Consider the following 16,640-nt stretch of genomic DNA (forward strand, 5'->3'; position numbering starts at 1 on the left):
ACTTCACAATCCCTAGTGCAAGTTTACTCGTTGCTCGAATGACTTCAGTTGTCGTGTCGCTGATTCCAGTAGAATTAAAGACGACTCGGAATAAAAATAGAAGACAAAAAAATATATTACCATGTTATGTCAAAAACGAATTATTCCACTTAAATACCGCTCACCGAAAAATAAATATGGTAAATTAATCTCATTCGATTTTAGGCGTTTTAGCAAGATGAAATTTGATAGACCTCTTTTCTATTTACTGTAAGATGCTGTAAGTCAACAAAAATCTCTCAATCCTTTTAATTTAAAACCTATTTTTAAAAGATTATTTTTCAACGAAATCTAAGAGAAATGAGATTAGAAATATGAAAAGCTTCAGCTTCTACGTTGAAGGAAATGTAATATTTCGCAGTGCTCGTAAGGGTCTAAGTGGTACGCAATGTAATTTAGGTAATGGCCGCCGGCTGGATGCAGGGGAAATTGTTGTATTTGCTGTGGATGTGATGCGATTATGTGAATTGCACTTAGTCCTTAAATCCAACATTATGTTAGCATACACATCAACGTATTGAATAGCAGAGTTATATGTTTTCTTAAATATTATTTTTGGCCTAACAATCTTTTCGCAGGTAATTACATTCGTACTTTGTTAATGGCAACTTTTTTGCAATTGTTGCAAAACAGTTAAACTTTATGAAGGTGAAAATTGTTTAGATAGTGTCTATGTCTATCTGCTTTCTGCACGATAAACACTGGCCAGTAACAAGCGCCATGACAGTGGGAACATACAATCGGTATCAAAGCAGCTAGAAGAGATCTGATATCGATGCCTGTATAGCTCGTTAGTTGGTTGGTAGTTGGCAGCTGGTTGTGCGAGATAGCTGCAGATTCACCTTTTATAGAATGGGACAGGAAGAGCATTGAGAATTAGAATAACTGTTTATAAAGAGATCAAATACATTATCTTCTTTTTCATTTTGATGACCTCGGTGGCGCAGTGGTAAAGTGCTTGCCACTGGACCGAGAGGTCCCGGGTTCGATCCCCGGTCGGGTCATGATGGAAAATGATCTTTTTCTGATTGGTCCGGGTCTTGGATGTTTATCTATATATGTATTTGTTATAAAATATAGTATCGTTGAGTTAGTATCCCATAACACAAGTCTCGAACTTACTTTGGGGCTAGCTCAATCTGTGTGATTTGTCCTAATATATTTATTTATTTATTTTTATTTATTCTATTGTATCTAATTTACAAAACAATCTGATATTATATATACAGACATTTCGGGAACTGGAAATGTATTAACAGTTATTCTTAATAATACAATTTCTTTTGTTGCAAAATTATATGTATGGGATGTAAAATAATATTTTTTTCTTGTGTCTTGCAAAATATCGCAATTAAGTTATTTACAGTTCCTGACGAAGGTTTATTTGACAATTTTCGATCTTATTTTTCATCTGTTTTATTTAGTCTATAAAATAATGCGCTTGTCGTAGCAAATTTATATTCAAAAATAATCATGTTATACATATAAGCAGTTGCAATTAAAAGGGTCGACTCGGACTCTCGACGCAGATGAAGTTAGCTTGTTAGCTGCTAGTGGAAGCAAATAATTGCGCAAGAAACAATCGAAATTACTGAGAATTTCTTATTGTCCTGTCCCATGCGAAAGAGGAAGAGCGGCGACCATTCCCCATGGTTGCGACAAAGCAATTTAATGACAGATTTCTCTCATTTCCCCGCCATTAAGAAGCGCACGATAATTTGCAAGATAATTAGCGAATTGCCCGGCGGACACGACGCATATTACGTACAGTTGAGCGCAGAAGTGTTTTGAATTATGATTTTGTTCCGTCAACTCGGTGTCAGGTTTCCCTGCAACTCTATTGTGGTGGTAATACTATAATGGAATTTTGTTGGTCGATGTATTGTTGTAAAGACAGACAAATTTACATGACATTGAATGGATTTGTTTTCAAGGTCACTTAATTTTAATATGTCCGTGTTTTGTATAATATGAGTAGCCAAAGGTGTGTTTATATCCATTAACAATCTCTCAAATCCTTTTGTCACTCTCTGATGCACGATCGATACTTATGCAAAGTTATACCATATATAATACAGTAGTTACTTTCGGTATAATCAACATGAAAAATTAATAAAACCAAACGGTCGCTGCGAGGTGAAAACTATATTATAAAAAGGACGTCAGAATCGAAGATAGCACCATCCTTTTGATACTTGTATCATTAAAAGCACGCAGCAAAAAATGAGCGAAGTGGAAGAAGCACTGAAATTTTTTATAAATCAACATAACGGTTATCACAATATATAAGACCCACAGATGCAGCTTCTTTTCAAACGTAATGATCATGATTTATTAAAAATATTTTATGTTTGACTGTACCCGATGCACTTAAAGTTTGCTTTGTGCGGACGGAAGCCACGTTCTCACCTGTCGCATTAAGATAAGTTTGCTTAATCAAAATTATGTTGCTTTTTGCACGCGACTCAGTTGAAACAACTACAATTCTTAAAGTATGGAAAATGTTCGCATAATGATTAACGATGTAATAATTTATTTATTTTTTACGTCCAAATTCGCTTTTATAAAACTTGGAATACTTTTTGTGAAAATAGCTCTTTTTGGTGACAATAATGAAGCTACACGTCTTAATAATAATCCAAGAATAAGAAATGAATAGGAGAAATAACATCTTGGAAATTAAAAGACATATTTTGAGGACTAAAATGCTACATTTAGAAGCAAGTTTAAAGCTGGAAGTCTTCACGATTCGTTTTCATTGTCGATGTCGATGTACTCGTAGGACATGAGCGTAAAACAACTGTTTAGTAAATAGTAAAATGTAAAAAACTTGTTTCTAAATATAATTCATGACTTTCAAAGGTTTTTTGCAGTGTATGTACCTCTAAATAAATAAATTTTATATCGAGTTGGATACTAGCTCTCCAACGTCGTTTATGACGCGGTGTCGTGTATCCCGAAAGCGGGGAAGCGGGATTAAACCCATATATTCAGCGGGCGTGCCGTATCGCTCGAGCGCTGCAGCGTTGTGTATCGCTGAAAAATGCCGCTTGAAATTCAAAGTGCATCCATGTACGCGTTTAACCAGCAATGTTACGTATCAACAACGTAAGCGGGGTGTTTAAATATTGATTTTCCGAGCGATATGTCTAGGGTGCTACATCTGTTAGACCCTTTTTCCATTGGCTTGTAAGCTTCGCTATTTACATATTGAAAACTTTTGTATTTATCACTATGAAGGAAACAAAACAAAACAAAATAGAAATGAATGTATATTTTGTAATCAAAATATATAATTTCATTATGCTAGGTTGGGCGTGTAATCCATCACACAGCATGTTTCTAGTACTGTAAATTAAAAAAAAAAAAACAAACAATAACGTGGCAATATTCAACTGCCGGTCCTGTTGAGCAACGAAAAAGTTTCGCGAAATTTAAAACAAGCAATACGATTCCATTTTTGAAATTTCGACCACCCACCATTTTGCATTCTGGAACATTCGTTGAGTTTCATACAAACAGAAAGTGAGGTGCAATACAATGGTTGTTTAACTAATTGGAGTTTTCAGGGCAAGTGCCCGCTCCACAGCCACTGTACCCAATGTTCCGCTTGAAGTGGCTTTTCAAATTTTAGCAAAGAGAGAACTGTGAATAACTAGCCTGTGGACGCTAGTTCTGGTGCATTTATTTTAGTGGAATATGTTTGTATACTTTTCACTTTTTGGTGGCGAGTTTAAAAAATATTAAATTTCTCTTCTGGTCCGTACGGTGCACATTGGACATTTTTTGTTCCTAAAAGGATTCGATTTTGCTGTAGTTACTTGTATAGCATATTTTTAGACTTTTATATTATGCCTATGCTTTAACATATGATATGTTAGTATAATATGACATAACATATTTATTTTTACATTCACTAACCATGAATTTGTTCTAGACATTCCAGAGTAATTGAACGTATATTACTAATTGATAAACTTAAAGTTGGATTTACAAATATTTAAACAAATTAAAACACAGCTAAATGCTGCCCCTCGTAACATCACAGAGGAAATAAAACAGATGACCGAATCAACATCACAAATCAAAGGCATTTTGGAGCAATCGGAGCCCTTTCATAGAATAAACAGTCGGCAAACATCACAGGTAGACAGTAATCAGACCGTATGATTGAGTTAACGTTCGAGCGTAGCGTGGGACACGAAATACAAAACTTGACAGTTTTTAACCCCGTAATTCCAATGCTTTTTTTGCAAGTTTAAGTTTGTAAGTCGTTCGATTATAAGTTATAGATTTAGAGCCTGTTTCTGAGGTAACAATATCTAACAAATAACGTTAGAAATTTAGTTGGATAGGGCTAACTGGCCAATCACATAAGACAGATTTATGTAGCGGTGAGTTTATGAGTTTATCTGTCGGAATATAATATGAAATTTTATAAGAAATAATCATATATCTTTTTATCGGTAAAAGAGGCGCCTAGTCTTTTATTTCTATTGTAATAAAGCATGGATTAGTTATGTCATTATATGCATCTGCATTAACTTTTGCATTAACGTGCTGCCAAAGGGAATTTTCTTGCGCTTTTTCTTGGAGGCCAGTAGTAGTACACTTTGTTTTAAGAGCATTTTTGACGTCGAGTGATGTGCTGATCACAAGTTGAATAAATAAATTTGAGTTTGGAACTGGTCTGCTCAATTCTGACGTTTCCAGCTTATACTTTTAATTGATAAGTTATAGTTTTGTAGCTATTTATAAATAAAAGTCTCTCGCCAATTGAAAAATTAAAATATGAACTACAGCCAATGCTAACTTAGTATAAAATATCTCTGCAGAATCTCAATTAAGCTGAAGACTCGGGTTTTCCACTCTGGCGGTCGACGGACCACTAACAATGGAACCAATTTGCTGAAATTATCGTCGACTCGACTCATCCACTTCATCTGCAGGGAATGAATAGAAGAATTTTAGTTTTCTTTAATTAATATCCTCGAATTTGGCTTACAAGAGTTTGGCTTTTAAATCGGATTTTTTCTTACCGCACATACCTACGTGTATGTTTTTCGTTATTGGGAATGTTGTCTAACTGTAATTGGTGTCTATTATTATTATTATTTGCGAATGGTTTTCTGCCCAATGAATACGTTTATAATTTGGCTACCAAAATAGCTATTTGTCTTCTCTGTACGTAAGCCACAGACCATTTTGTAAGCAAATAATGATATACCATGAGAAGAGAATGCTATAACTTATACCCTATAGGAATAAATAATTCAGCAAGCATATCAGACGCGGCGCTAGTATTCGTCGCCGCATCGTGTTTGTCTGTCGCATGATTGAATATAGAAACGATACCGTATTTTATTATACATCTCACTTCCTTTTACAGTACTTTAATTAAATAGCAGATGCCGAATTTGACATAAATATTGAATAAACTTTGCAATAAAGTGTCCGTTGCCCAACGTGTGACAATAGTCTAGTAGTTGCGTCGCAAGCCTTTGTTCGTATATATAATAATACCTTATTTCCTTCAGAAATAATGTAGCTTTACTGCTGGAAAAAATTTGGAAATCTGTTGAGTAGTGTACGGACGTACAAACTCTTCCTCTTTATGATATTATGATAAATTATAATTTGTTGTTCTGGCAGAGAATTCCATATGGCGTTATTCTTTCGACATAATTTTTATAATTTTGTGCAATAAAGTTTTTAAATTAATGTGCAAAACTTTTGGACACTTTGCCGCAGGGCGACGCCCTATGTGGACTATATAATTTATAATATACATATTTAGTTTAGTCTAAGTTTTTATTTTATAGTTTGTTACGATAGATTATAATGTTAAATAAATTTCTAAAATGTGTACATACATACTTCTACTACATAAAAATAATAATTTGGCACATTATCCGGGTAAAGTTGACCAGCGGGCGCAGCAGTACTTCCATACCGCTACCGTGTTCTGGGACGTCTGTATTTACTCGCGCGCCGTCCCCCGCGTATCAATCACTTGCATAGCTAGCTATGCTAGCCTTGCTGTTTGCATCTAGATAGCTAGTTTAACTTCAGCGGTTTGTTTCGTCGCTCGGGAGACTAGGATCATAAAGATTTTATGTATCCTTTCATACCAATGTGTGCTGTTGATGATGTGTCTGCAGTAAAAGCTGATGTACCGAATCTAATGTGAATGAGTGGTATAGGTTTTTTTCGTGCCTTGCTTGTGGTTTCCCGCCTACAATATGACCATAATCTTCCGTGGATGTCGTACGTACATTCATAAAATTGACATTAACACAGTACTTGTTAATTATTTTAAAGTACCATCTGAGTAAAACTATTTTTTTTTTGAAAAATTGTAATGACAACGCGGCCACAACGGTCCTTTTTTTCTAGCTGTTTAAGTCCCACTGCTGGGCAAAAGCCTCCCCTAGCTTCCTCCACGCATTCCTATCCTTGGTGTTCTCTTTAGGCCTGCCTCTTTTCCTGTGGCCGTCAGACGTAGGTTACATTACAAGGAGTTGTTTTCCACAGTTCTTATCTTACATAAATAAATTTAGAAAAGAGCGATATATATATCAGAGTTTAGTCTATTAAATTATTTTTGCAAAGGCTAAAAAAGTACGGCATAGAAGGTCTGCATTAAACGACTCAAATTTAAAATTTGCTCTGTAAGCCTTTTGAAAATACCCTTTTACATGAAAAACGTTTGGCTCTGCTCCAGTAACTGCATCTGTTTGTATCTCATATTGTTACGTATACGTATCATACGACACAATGGCCAAGACTACAAAAATTTACTATATATTTTTTTTATTTGTTGAGAACCTAACCCTGTTATTCATAAAAAAGTTTCATCATACTTAAGCTAAAGGATGTTTTGTCTCTTTCTGTAATGTTAAATATCATAAATTGAGATAGGGACCAAACATACTGTATGCTTTAACATTTTTATGAATAAATGGGTACTTTTAATTTAAACTTTTCCTTTAAAACAATAATACTAGAAAAATATTTTTTATATGCATGGCTCTTGTACCCTTATCTCGGCGAAAACTAAGTTCTTTTCCGTCGTTTTCTGCATTTTCTTTCCTTGCACCATTAAATCTCTAATGAATAATAAATTATACGGAATTGCATAATGGATAAAGGTTGCCATCTCACTGTCGTTTTGTTCTGTTCTTATAAATATAAGTGTTTGGAAGTGCATTGTTTTACTTCACTGAAGCACAGATTATATAGATACATTAATGTTTTAACCAACTCTAATAAATTTAAAAAAATCTTTTCCTACCTCTGAATTTATGACAACGCAAGCGAAAGTAAACACACTACAATTACGGTTCACTCTAAACTTAAATTATTGAATCTATTAGATAGATACTTCTTACGTATTAAGTATAGGGTTCAAAATGTGGTACTTAGGTAAATAATATGGTATATCATGTAAGCACAAGTTTTTTGGTTATTCTGTTCAAATTGATCTAAAGATTCGGGTTACGTTAAATTTAATCTATAGTTAAACCCGTATATTCTTACACAAAAAAAATCCCGATCTTTTACGAAATATGGTGCATGTAAGAGCGAGTCCTCACTCACTGCTCCGTTGCGTTACGTCAATGTCAACTTGTCGTTGTTGTTGACGCAACGGAACAGTGAGGCCGCTCGATATTACAGGACGGCATTTTGAAATTATATGATGGAATAGAACTAGGAATGCCGACGACCATGCGAAGTGTAGACGAAAATGTATGGAAACGAACCCTGGACTCTAACGCCCAATGGCTGCGGAAGAAACCGGGCTTTGCTTAAATGAGAGAGATTGTGAAATGATTTAAGAAGTGACAGACCTGTACGAGACGGATGACACCGTAAATATATATTGCTTTAACTTGTAAGCATTTTATTTAAACTTTGCCCTCACACCCTGGTATTTTTTATATGGCAACCTCGCCTTAGCGATCTCTAAAGTTTTGAAAATTCTTTCCCAGAAAAAAACATTGAATGAAACCTGCTATTTTCAGACAGCATTTAGCATAAGCAGTACTCTATTATTAAACATTCAACTGCATCAACTGCACTGAATAACTAATGTCGTTGACAACAATAAGACTGTTCCGTTACTACAACATGCAATAGTGCGACATTCGTCGTCCACCGACGCGTTATGTGTCGTGTACTAATTACTTAATTAAACGAAATATGCCTAGGTGAATGAACTGTGTATGATTTAGTTCGATTACTGTTAAAGTATAAACTTTATATAATGTAAGTTAAAGGTATTAGAAACAGAGGGAATGTGGAGTGAAGGTGCAGTGCGTCAAGGAAATGGTGTTTAGCCGCTACGAAGAAAATACGACCATTGACAACTTTTTAGTTTATCCTCTAAAGATGAAATAATAGCATGATAGTTATCAATAATATGCCAGCTATTATTGTGAAACAGTTCGCCGAACTTCGCTGATTCGGCATACATTTTTCATGGCGGTGAATAAAAACTGTCAAACTACGCAATGTTCATGCATTTGCGTCGTCATCTGTCCGAGTTCGACGATAATGTTTGGCCGGCAAGATGTGTTGACAATGTGTAATATTTCTTCCAAAAAGCAGAAAGCCGTTTCTGCCAAACTTATTTAGTAACCAGTGATAATACGGGTCGTAAACCTCTATGCTTGTTGTAGATCTCTTACTATTCCAAGGATCTAGCTGACCTCGAATTTATAAACACAAATCGATCAGAGGGCGAAGTACGGTTTGCATTTCACTTCTCACTATCGAGTCGATTCAAAGTGATAGTGAACCAATCACATTGCGGTATGGTTGTCTTTGTATCACAATGAGGCACTGTGATTGGTTTGCTGCGTCTCACTGCGAATCGACTCGATGGTGACTTTGCTATTTGCAAAGTCGCACTATGTAATCAGCTGTATAACAGCATAAATTCCCCAAATATATTGATTTTACAATTATATTCAATGTGTTTTCGAAATGTTTATACCAGCTCCTAAAATATTTTTCCAAATATTTTTGTTTTGTCCCTCGGTTGTCGACCCACAGCCCTGACCTCGACTCCCGTGAGGCCAAATCAGGCATAACAATTTCAAAGCTAATTTGGTAGCCGCCCGCGGTATATAAACATTAATAAAATTCCCAAAATTAATTAAATTGAACAAGGCTTGTACACTGACATTTTTAAATTAAGGCTTTTATACGAAGAGTTACAAGAAGCAGTTCCCAGACACCGTTGTATTGTAGGCAAATATGTATGGAAATATTTCTTGCTATAACAAAATAATGTAGTGAAACAAAAACAATAAAAGTAACATCACTTAGAACGTGAACTATAATTAAATTAAAAGTAGAGAATATTATTTGTTCTTTATTTTTACATTTATTCTGCCCGTGAGGCGCGAAAAAAGTACAGAGAAAAACAAAATCTGTAGAAATTGTCAATTTTAAATTGATGCCAATATGAGGCATGTTAGCTTCAGCTTTACTTATAAGTGTATCAGGTTCTTTAATGATGTTAGTGATCTCATTGGACAATGTCATATTGAACGGTATTATTCGATGTCCCTGAGGTGGGGGGAGGGGGGAGTATTGTGCTATCGGGAACGTCCCAGGAGTTCAGAGGAATTCTAAAGGAAAATCTCTAGATGAAGGAATGTTGTTAACTTTATTATCTGTTTACTTGGTACAGTCAGCTGTAACTCAAGATACCCTGTATGAAACTCTTTGTGGTAGTAATCGCGGCTAAGCAATAAATATGTAGATTTATATGATGTAGACTGTACTATATACTCATTGTCGCTTCTTCATCCATCAGATTGAATGAAGAATTGAAACTATAGAATGTCGTTTTGAAAACTTTCTCTGTTCACTATTATATCCTATGATATTATGTTGCGTGTTATTATAGTATATAGTTATTTATATCCGCCCACTCATATTGTACATTTCATTTAGGGCCTGTAAGTACAATATGTAAATATATTTCTCCAGTTTATTTAATTCGAGGGTTTGCAAAGGAAACGGATAGGTGACGGGTAAAGTACCATATGGTCGATTTTTAGTTACGCATATTTCGGCAATCTGCTACTCACAACTTATTGGTTTATATACTTCATGCGAAGCCGGGCCGGGTCGCTACTAAAATATATAAGTACAAAAATATCGGCACATATTGCTACGAAAATGTATGCATCTGAACACTTGCTTTGCAACACGTTGTACGTATCGCGAATGTTATTATCCAAACATTTTGCAATGCTTCCACGACGGCATTAAGTTGACAACATTTCCGCTTATCCAGTTACGTTCCAACAAAGTCACGTAGTAAGAAAACGTATGGGCGTCGCGTGGCCCAAGGCCCGATAGTTGATAGTGTGGAGGCGCCCTTATCTCATTTACATAACATAGTAGCACTCGTCTATAGGAAGATATAATCTGACGAAGTTGAAAAGCCTTCGAATTTCGTCATATTGTATAGGCTTACATATACACCGCTTTATAATATTTTATATTTACCATTCTATATTTAATATTTACCATGTCTTCTGTTTCTTGTCTCAGTATTATTTTTTATTTACAGTCTGCTCTTGTTATTCATCTCTAAATCAATGTAGTTTTGATGAGTTATGATAATCAATTTTGTATTTTATTCTGTTGTTGTCAAAGTCGAAAGAAGATGGTGGCCTTCTTGTGACTTAGATGATTTTCTTAAAACAACTTTTTTTTTATAATGTAGGTTACTAAATTTGTTTTCTTTTTTTAAAATCAGAGTTTGGAACGAACAACAAACTTTCCCTGACTAGACTTCACGTCACGTACGAAATATATAACTATCGTAAAATTTTAGACGTCTGCAAGCTGTGACGTCGCTCATTGCCAAGTTACAAACTTGTCCAAAATTCAGGATAAATTCTGTGTCAGCAAAATATCGTGCAATTCACGAGATGTTATAGAGTCACTACATTGTTATTACTCTCAACTTCCTTTACAAGTGACACCAACAATATACTACTTAATATAACATTTTACGAAGACTTAAGTATCTATGAACCTTTGAAATATAGGCCATTTTATGAAAAAGAACTCTTGTATTTTTGTTTATAATATTTTTCTTCCAAGTTTAAGACAAACTTAAGCGTTGCCTTTTGTGTACACCCGGCTTTATTCGTGGTACACGTGTCAAAAAATTACCAAAAGAATCTGTGGAAACGAGACAAATGAAAATTTAGCACTTTCGATAGTCTAGCAGCTTTTACGAGGACTTTAATGAAACTTGTGCAGCTCCGTAATATTTAGCGCCTTAATAGAGAGTAATGGGGAACAGTTTGAGATAATTTAGAACTAAATGCATTTTGTTCGATATTACTTGTATATTTCCCTTGTTTTTAACGAACGTATAGAGCATGAAGGAACTCATAATTTTCTTTAAGTATATTCAATTCTCTAACAGTAGAAGAAGTAGAGTAGAAGAAAAAATATAGTTGACTATATTTTAGCTTATATTACAGTCAGTAACCAATCATGATGCTTTCAATATGTACAATTGTACATACGTACATACCAACTTCGATTTTAGTGTAAATCCAGCGAAGGGAACTGTAAACAGTTACGCGTTCATATGAGTCGAATAAACTAGAAAACAAATTGGCTTTGGACACGCAAATACAAGTCTATGATAACCGTTCCTGCTGTTTTTTGCATTTGCATGGATCGGCTGGGGTAATAGAAGATAATTGAAATTGCTAAGCTTCTAAGCAAAATTTTAATAGTGCTTCCTACTTAGATTTCGCTTTACGATTGTTAATAGCTTGTAAGTCCTTCGGTTCAAACGCGTTCTTGGGTATGATCTTAAGGTCATCTATAGAAAAGAATGCTGTAAAAATAGAAGCGGAATAGATGTCAATTGATATTGGAATGGTTAGAAATACATGACTACATGTATACATGTATATTAGCGGGATTAGCACAAACCTTTTCTTTCTCATGTAGCTGACATTTCAACGAAAATCTAGCATACAAGTTAATGACGATATTATATTATTTTATTGATGCAAATTGTTTTAAGGTAATTTTTAATTTCAAACTTTGTGATATCCTTGTTAGACATATATGTTCTTCTAATCAATTAACACCAAACAAGCGTCTCATTCCCACTTCTCAAAAGCTTCAGGACTAATCTAAAAACTCGCCACAAATTTTCCCAACTACGCCCTTCTAATTAATTACATTGGAGTGCAAACAAGTATGTTTTAATTAATTAAGTGTAAACAATCTGATCTGACCGAGGATATTGACCTGAGAACCCTGGGACTAACGACTCGCCATAAAATCCGTCTCACCCCGAGAATGACTCCAATACACAATGAAACGACTCGAAAATATCTTGATCATTCTCAGAAAGAATTGTATAGGGTTAAGTTTAACTACAAAATAGGTGTAAATAAAATTATTTTGACGATAATAAATTACCTTAACATAAGGAAATAATTATGATACAACTGTTAACATATCTTTTCCGAAAACCAATGTTCCGCACGAACAAGCAGAAAAGGGCTCGAATAATTGTAAATGTCCCAAACATGATGAAATATTTCAAAGAGGATAGTACATAAAACATATGTTTAAACGACTTATAGAGGAGAAATAAGGCCGCACCACACGAGTGCCCAAAAAAGGACCCAGTCGATGGTGATAAACGATGTAAAAATAAAGAAATATTCAATTATGATAGCAGTGAACATTTACATGCAAATTACAAGCGTGTAGCCGGAAGCACAACGGAAGCAGATGGCGCGTGCGCCACCTGCCGTCGATTCGAATTCCGAACACAACAGTTTGCTGACCACTGACTGACCATATATAGGTTAGCCGTAAAAGGATAACAGGGCTTTCGTCCAGTGGGAATTCTGGAATAGGAAAGTTATAGTAATGACTACCATTATGATAATAGTAAAAAGGAAAAGACTCACTGTTCTTATTAATTTTCAAATGTAATCAGTAATTTTGCTTTTGACAATGAATAGCTTTATATTTTTTTTCTATGTACCTAATCAGTCTAGCTTCAGTTATTGCACTTTTTCGTGTTACCTACTTGTCGTTGTAAAGATATCTGAATCAATTTGGATTTTGGAAATTATTTCGGTATGTTTCGGAATTTTTACCAATAGCTCATATATGTATATCATTCAACATTTGCATATTCCGTGTTATTTAGTTTCACAATTTTTGTTGTAATAAGAAAATTATTTTAGGAGCTAAAGGAATTTTAAAATTTTCCCCAAATGATCAATGGTTGTCAAACTGCTGTTGCATTGGCTGCAGGTGGCGTACGTGTCAGCCAGCTGCCTCTAAATGTAATGTAGCCTGGTTCCGCGTATGTGCGTGTCATTTGCAAGTAACACTGAACATTTTAATTGTACCAATAAAATAAAGAGTTTATAATTTTCAAAAACTGTGCTGGTTTCTTGGCTGTGATGCTCTGAACGTCCTGGGGTATGCTTAAAAAACAAACAATTGAATTTTAAAGATTCGGCTGTAATTTTAATTAACCTTGACTGTGGTATTTTCTTCTTATATTTATTATTTAAAAACTGGTTTCATTGGTGATGGTGACCATGATTTCCATAAGGATATACAATTAAGTAGGAAATTAGGATTATCATGCAATAGCCAATCAAAGTTTCTACAAATTTATTATCTTTAACAAAAAATACGATCGTACCGCAAACTGTTGTTGAAAAAGAACGGCTGCTGGAAAACTTTTCATCCCGTCATCTTCGCAATATTGAAATGAAAAACTGCATTTGACACAATGATGATATTATCGTCGCTCCAATAAAACAACTGCTATTGTTTTTATCTGTTCGGTATGGGAACGGATGCTGCTGATAGGCGTTGACGTTTTTCTGTTATGCTCAACTTTAAATAACTATTTTTTCGATTGTGGTTCATTTATTATACTTTTTCTGACAGATTTTTTATATAGATAATGTTGTTATTAATTTAAGCCAACATTTACATCAAGTAACCAACATCTTTACAATCTGTAGAAATTTGGATTCGATACTTTCCTTCAATATTCTTATTTTGGAAATCCATGTTTAAAAGCTTCGACTTACGAAGAATATTAAATGTACTTGAGAATCAAGATGCCAAAAATATGATTTAACCTAATATTATTTGTAGTAATATTAAGTTTCTCATTATAAATAATGAACATTTATAAATACAACATTGAGAATTCGAGACGCAAAAAATACGATGTAAACAAACTGGGATCCACAAAAATGCCGCAGGCAACCGTAATATAAACGAAGCTTCAACATCACCATCAATTATGCAAAATCGATAGCTATGAAATCTGATCGGCTCGGCTCCTTGCTCCTGATGAGGTCGGTGCATTCGAGTCACTAACTGTTTTTGGAGAAAAAGATTGTTCGATTTTTTTTTGGTATGAACGTTTACTGAACAAGTTATCTATACATCAAATGCGTAACATGTTTTGACTCAAATTCTGATGAAGCCATCGAAGAGGCATAGTTCTGGCAAGGAACTAATGATTTTACCAATGTATCGCTCGATTATGCCATAGATAAGCGAAGAATTCTGGTTTAGTTTGATTTAGTCTATATTGCAAAATCAATAGCATTGAAATCTGATAGACTCGTCTCCTTCTAATGAGATTGTAACCAAAAACCGTATCTGTATAAAACAAGGTTATTCCATTTTTCGGTACGAACGTTTGCTATTTTGGCTTTTGGTATGGTTTGGGTATTTTGGAGTGGTTCTGGATATATAAAACTCTGAACAAACAATATTCTAAATGTCCTTATTATCATGATTGTTGTTATTTATTTTATCTTCTGTTAACCAACATTTTACCCCTAAAATTGAAAACAATTAAATTACCACATAGATTAACATGGCTTCCTTATTCAGTATACTAATTTCAATGTTTAAAATTCCCATGTATATGTAACATACACACTTACCGAATGGCTTCTTGTGAAAACAACAACGTTCTTATTTCAAAATCACTAATTCTTCAAATTTTTACAGATAACCAGTTATTAACGCAATTGCCAAATATAATAATAGTGGTATAATCAATTGCACTGTGATCGCCTCGATCGGCGTTAAAGTAGTGTTTAGTCAACAATAAGTGCTTGTTTACCAAAATATTTATACATATAACCAATTAATATAGAAATCAGCCTTAAAACTAGTGTCACCTTAAAGGACCAACATTTTGTAACCAATTTTGATAGTGGACGCCTTAAATTTTTTACCTAGTGCAAAGTGCATATAAGTGAGTTTTATTAAGATTTTTTCGAAGAATTATAATGACATATCGGTGTGAATTTCGGGTGTTAGTGAATGGTTTGTGGGGGTCAATGTTGAGATAAGTGACAGTTTGAGAAGCGCTGTCGTCATGGAGCGGTGTGATGGATTTCTCGTGTACCGTAAGCCTGTCTACAGGGTGTTCCAGTATTTGGATACGTAAGTATTTAAGTATAATTATTTATTTAGTTATGACATTATGTTTCTGGAATAATGTAAAAGCTGTGTAAAGAATACGTAGTATTGTACTTGTACTATGTGTAATTACTTTTTATTCGCCGGAAATTTACCATACACGTCAAAAGCTCGAAATGTATTTGGTTTATAAAGTGTCTCCGTAGTGTATATACATTTAAAAGCAACTACTAATTTCCAAAGATATTGTTCTCTGTGTTGTGTTTATTCCTCTTAAATTTTCAGTAAAAGGGAGAATGAGCATCCGTCATTGGTCAGGAGTAACTTCCAGTAAATCAGTTGATTGATTAAATTCAACATACCAAACTAATCGCGTAATTGAGGGGGTCTATTCCCGCTGACCGTTTGAGAACCACTGCATTATAAATGAGCACTCACGCCCGTCTGACGCGACGCCTATGAATAGTTTACGGCTTGGAACTCGGAAGCCTATACAGGTACAGTCTCGGTGCTTAGTTTAAACAGTATTCTACGTTTCCACACCAATGTTGTCAAGAATAATATGCGTGCCAATGGTCTGTCAATCCTTATTGATGCCGACGATTGTGCGAAGTGGAGACGAAAAAGTAGGAAAGTAGGCTCTGAGCTTCGACACTTAATGGGTGAAGAAGAAAACGGGAAAACGCTCAGATGATTTTAATTTCCAAATTTTTGAGAGATCCTCTGTCACCATTATCCCAGAGGGGCAGAGTACTTTTTGGGAGCGAAACCTTGGGTCGCAGCTATTATTGTATAAGTATCAAGTTAGCTTGGTTTAGTCGTGTTAGACCACTGGCTACATAGGTACAGGCACATGTAACTGTAACACCGAAACCAGAGAAGCTATTAGAACACGTGCTACATTATGTGAAGCACCAGAATATACGAGCGCGTGTAGGGTGGCATACTAACGAGGCTTATAATGTTGCCAGATATTAAATTGCTGTTTTAAAGTCTGGTGTGAAGTGATGATTAGGGGTTTATTAGTCTCTCTTCTGCGTATTTTAAATTCCTGCAAAGTATTTTGACCATTTGTGACGTGGAGCCTTTTGGAGGGAGACTCCTAAGACGTATAG

General features: G+C 34.8%; 1 protein-coding gene across 9 annotated transcripts in view; it reads left to right on the top strand.

The window, feature by feature from the left end:
• Positions 1-16,640, top strand: part of LOC128679928 (focal adhesion kinase 1-like) — a 111,066-nt gene that overhangs the window by 15,720 nt on the left and 78,706 nt on the right. For 4 of the 9 annotated variants that reach the window (XM_053762452.2, XM_053762455.2, XM_053762451.2 and 1 more), the window contains exon 2: positions 15,109-15,549. The exons of the other annotated variants lie outside the window; for them this stretch is intronic. In XM_053762452.2, the coding sequence (XP_053618427.1) occupies positions 15,482-15,549 (68 nt within the window). In that variant the 5' untranslated portion in view covers positions 15,109-15,481. The remainder of the gene's footprint in view (positions 1-15,108; positions 15,550-16,640) is intronic. 9 annotated transcript variants of the gene reach the window in all.

The sequence above is a fragment of the Plodia interpunctella genome, chromosome 22, assembly GCF_027563975.2.
Source record: "Plodia interpunctella isolate USDA-ARS_2022_Savannah chromosome 22, ilPloInte3.2, whole genome shotgun sequence".
NCBI lineage: Eukaryota > Metazoa > Arthropoda > Insecta > Lepidoptera > Pyralidae > Plodia > Plodia interpunctella.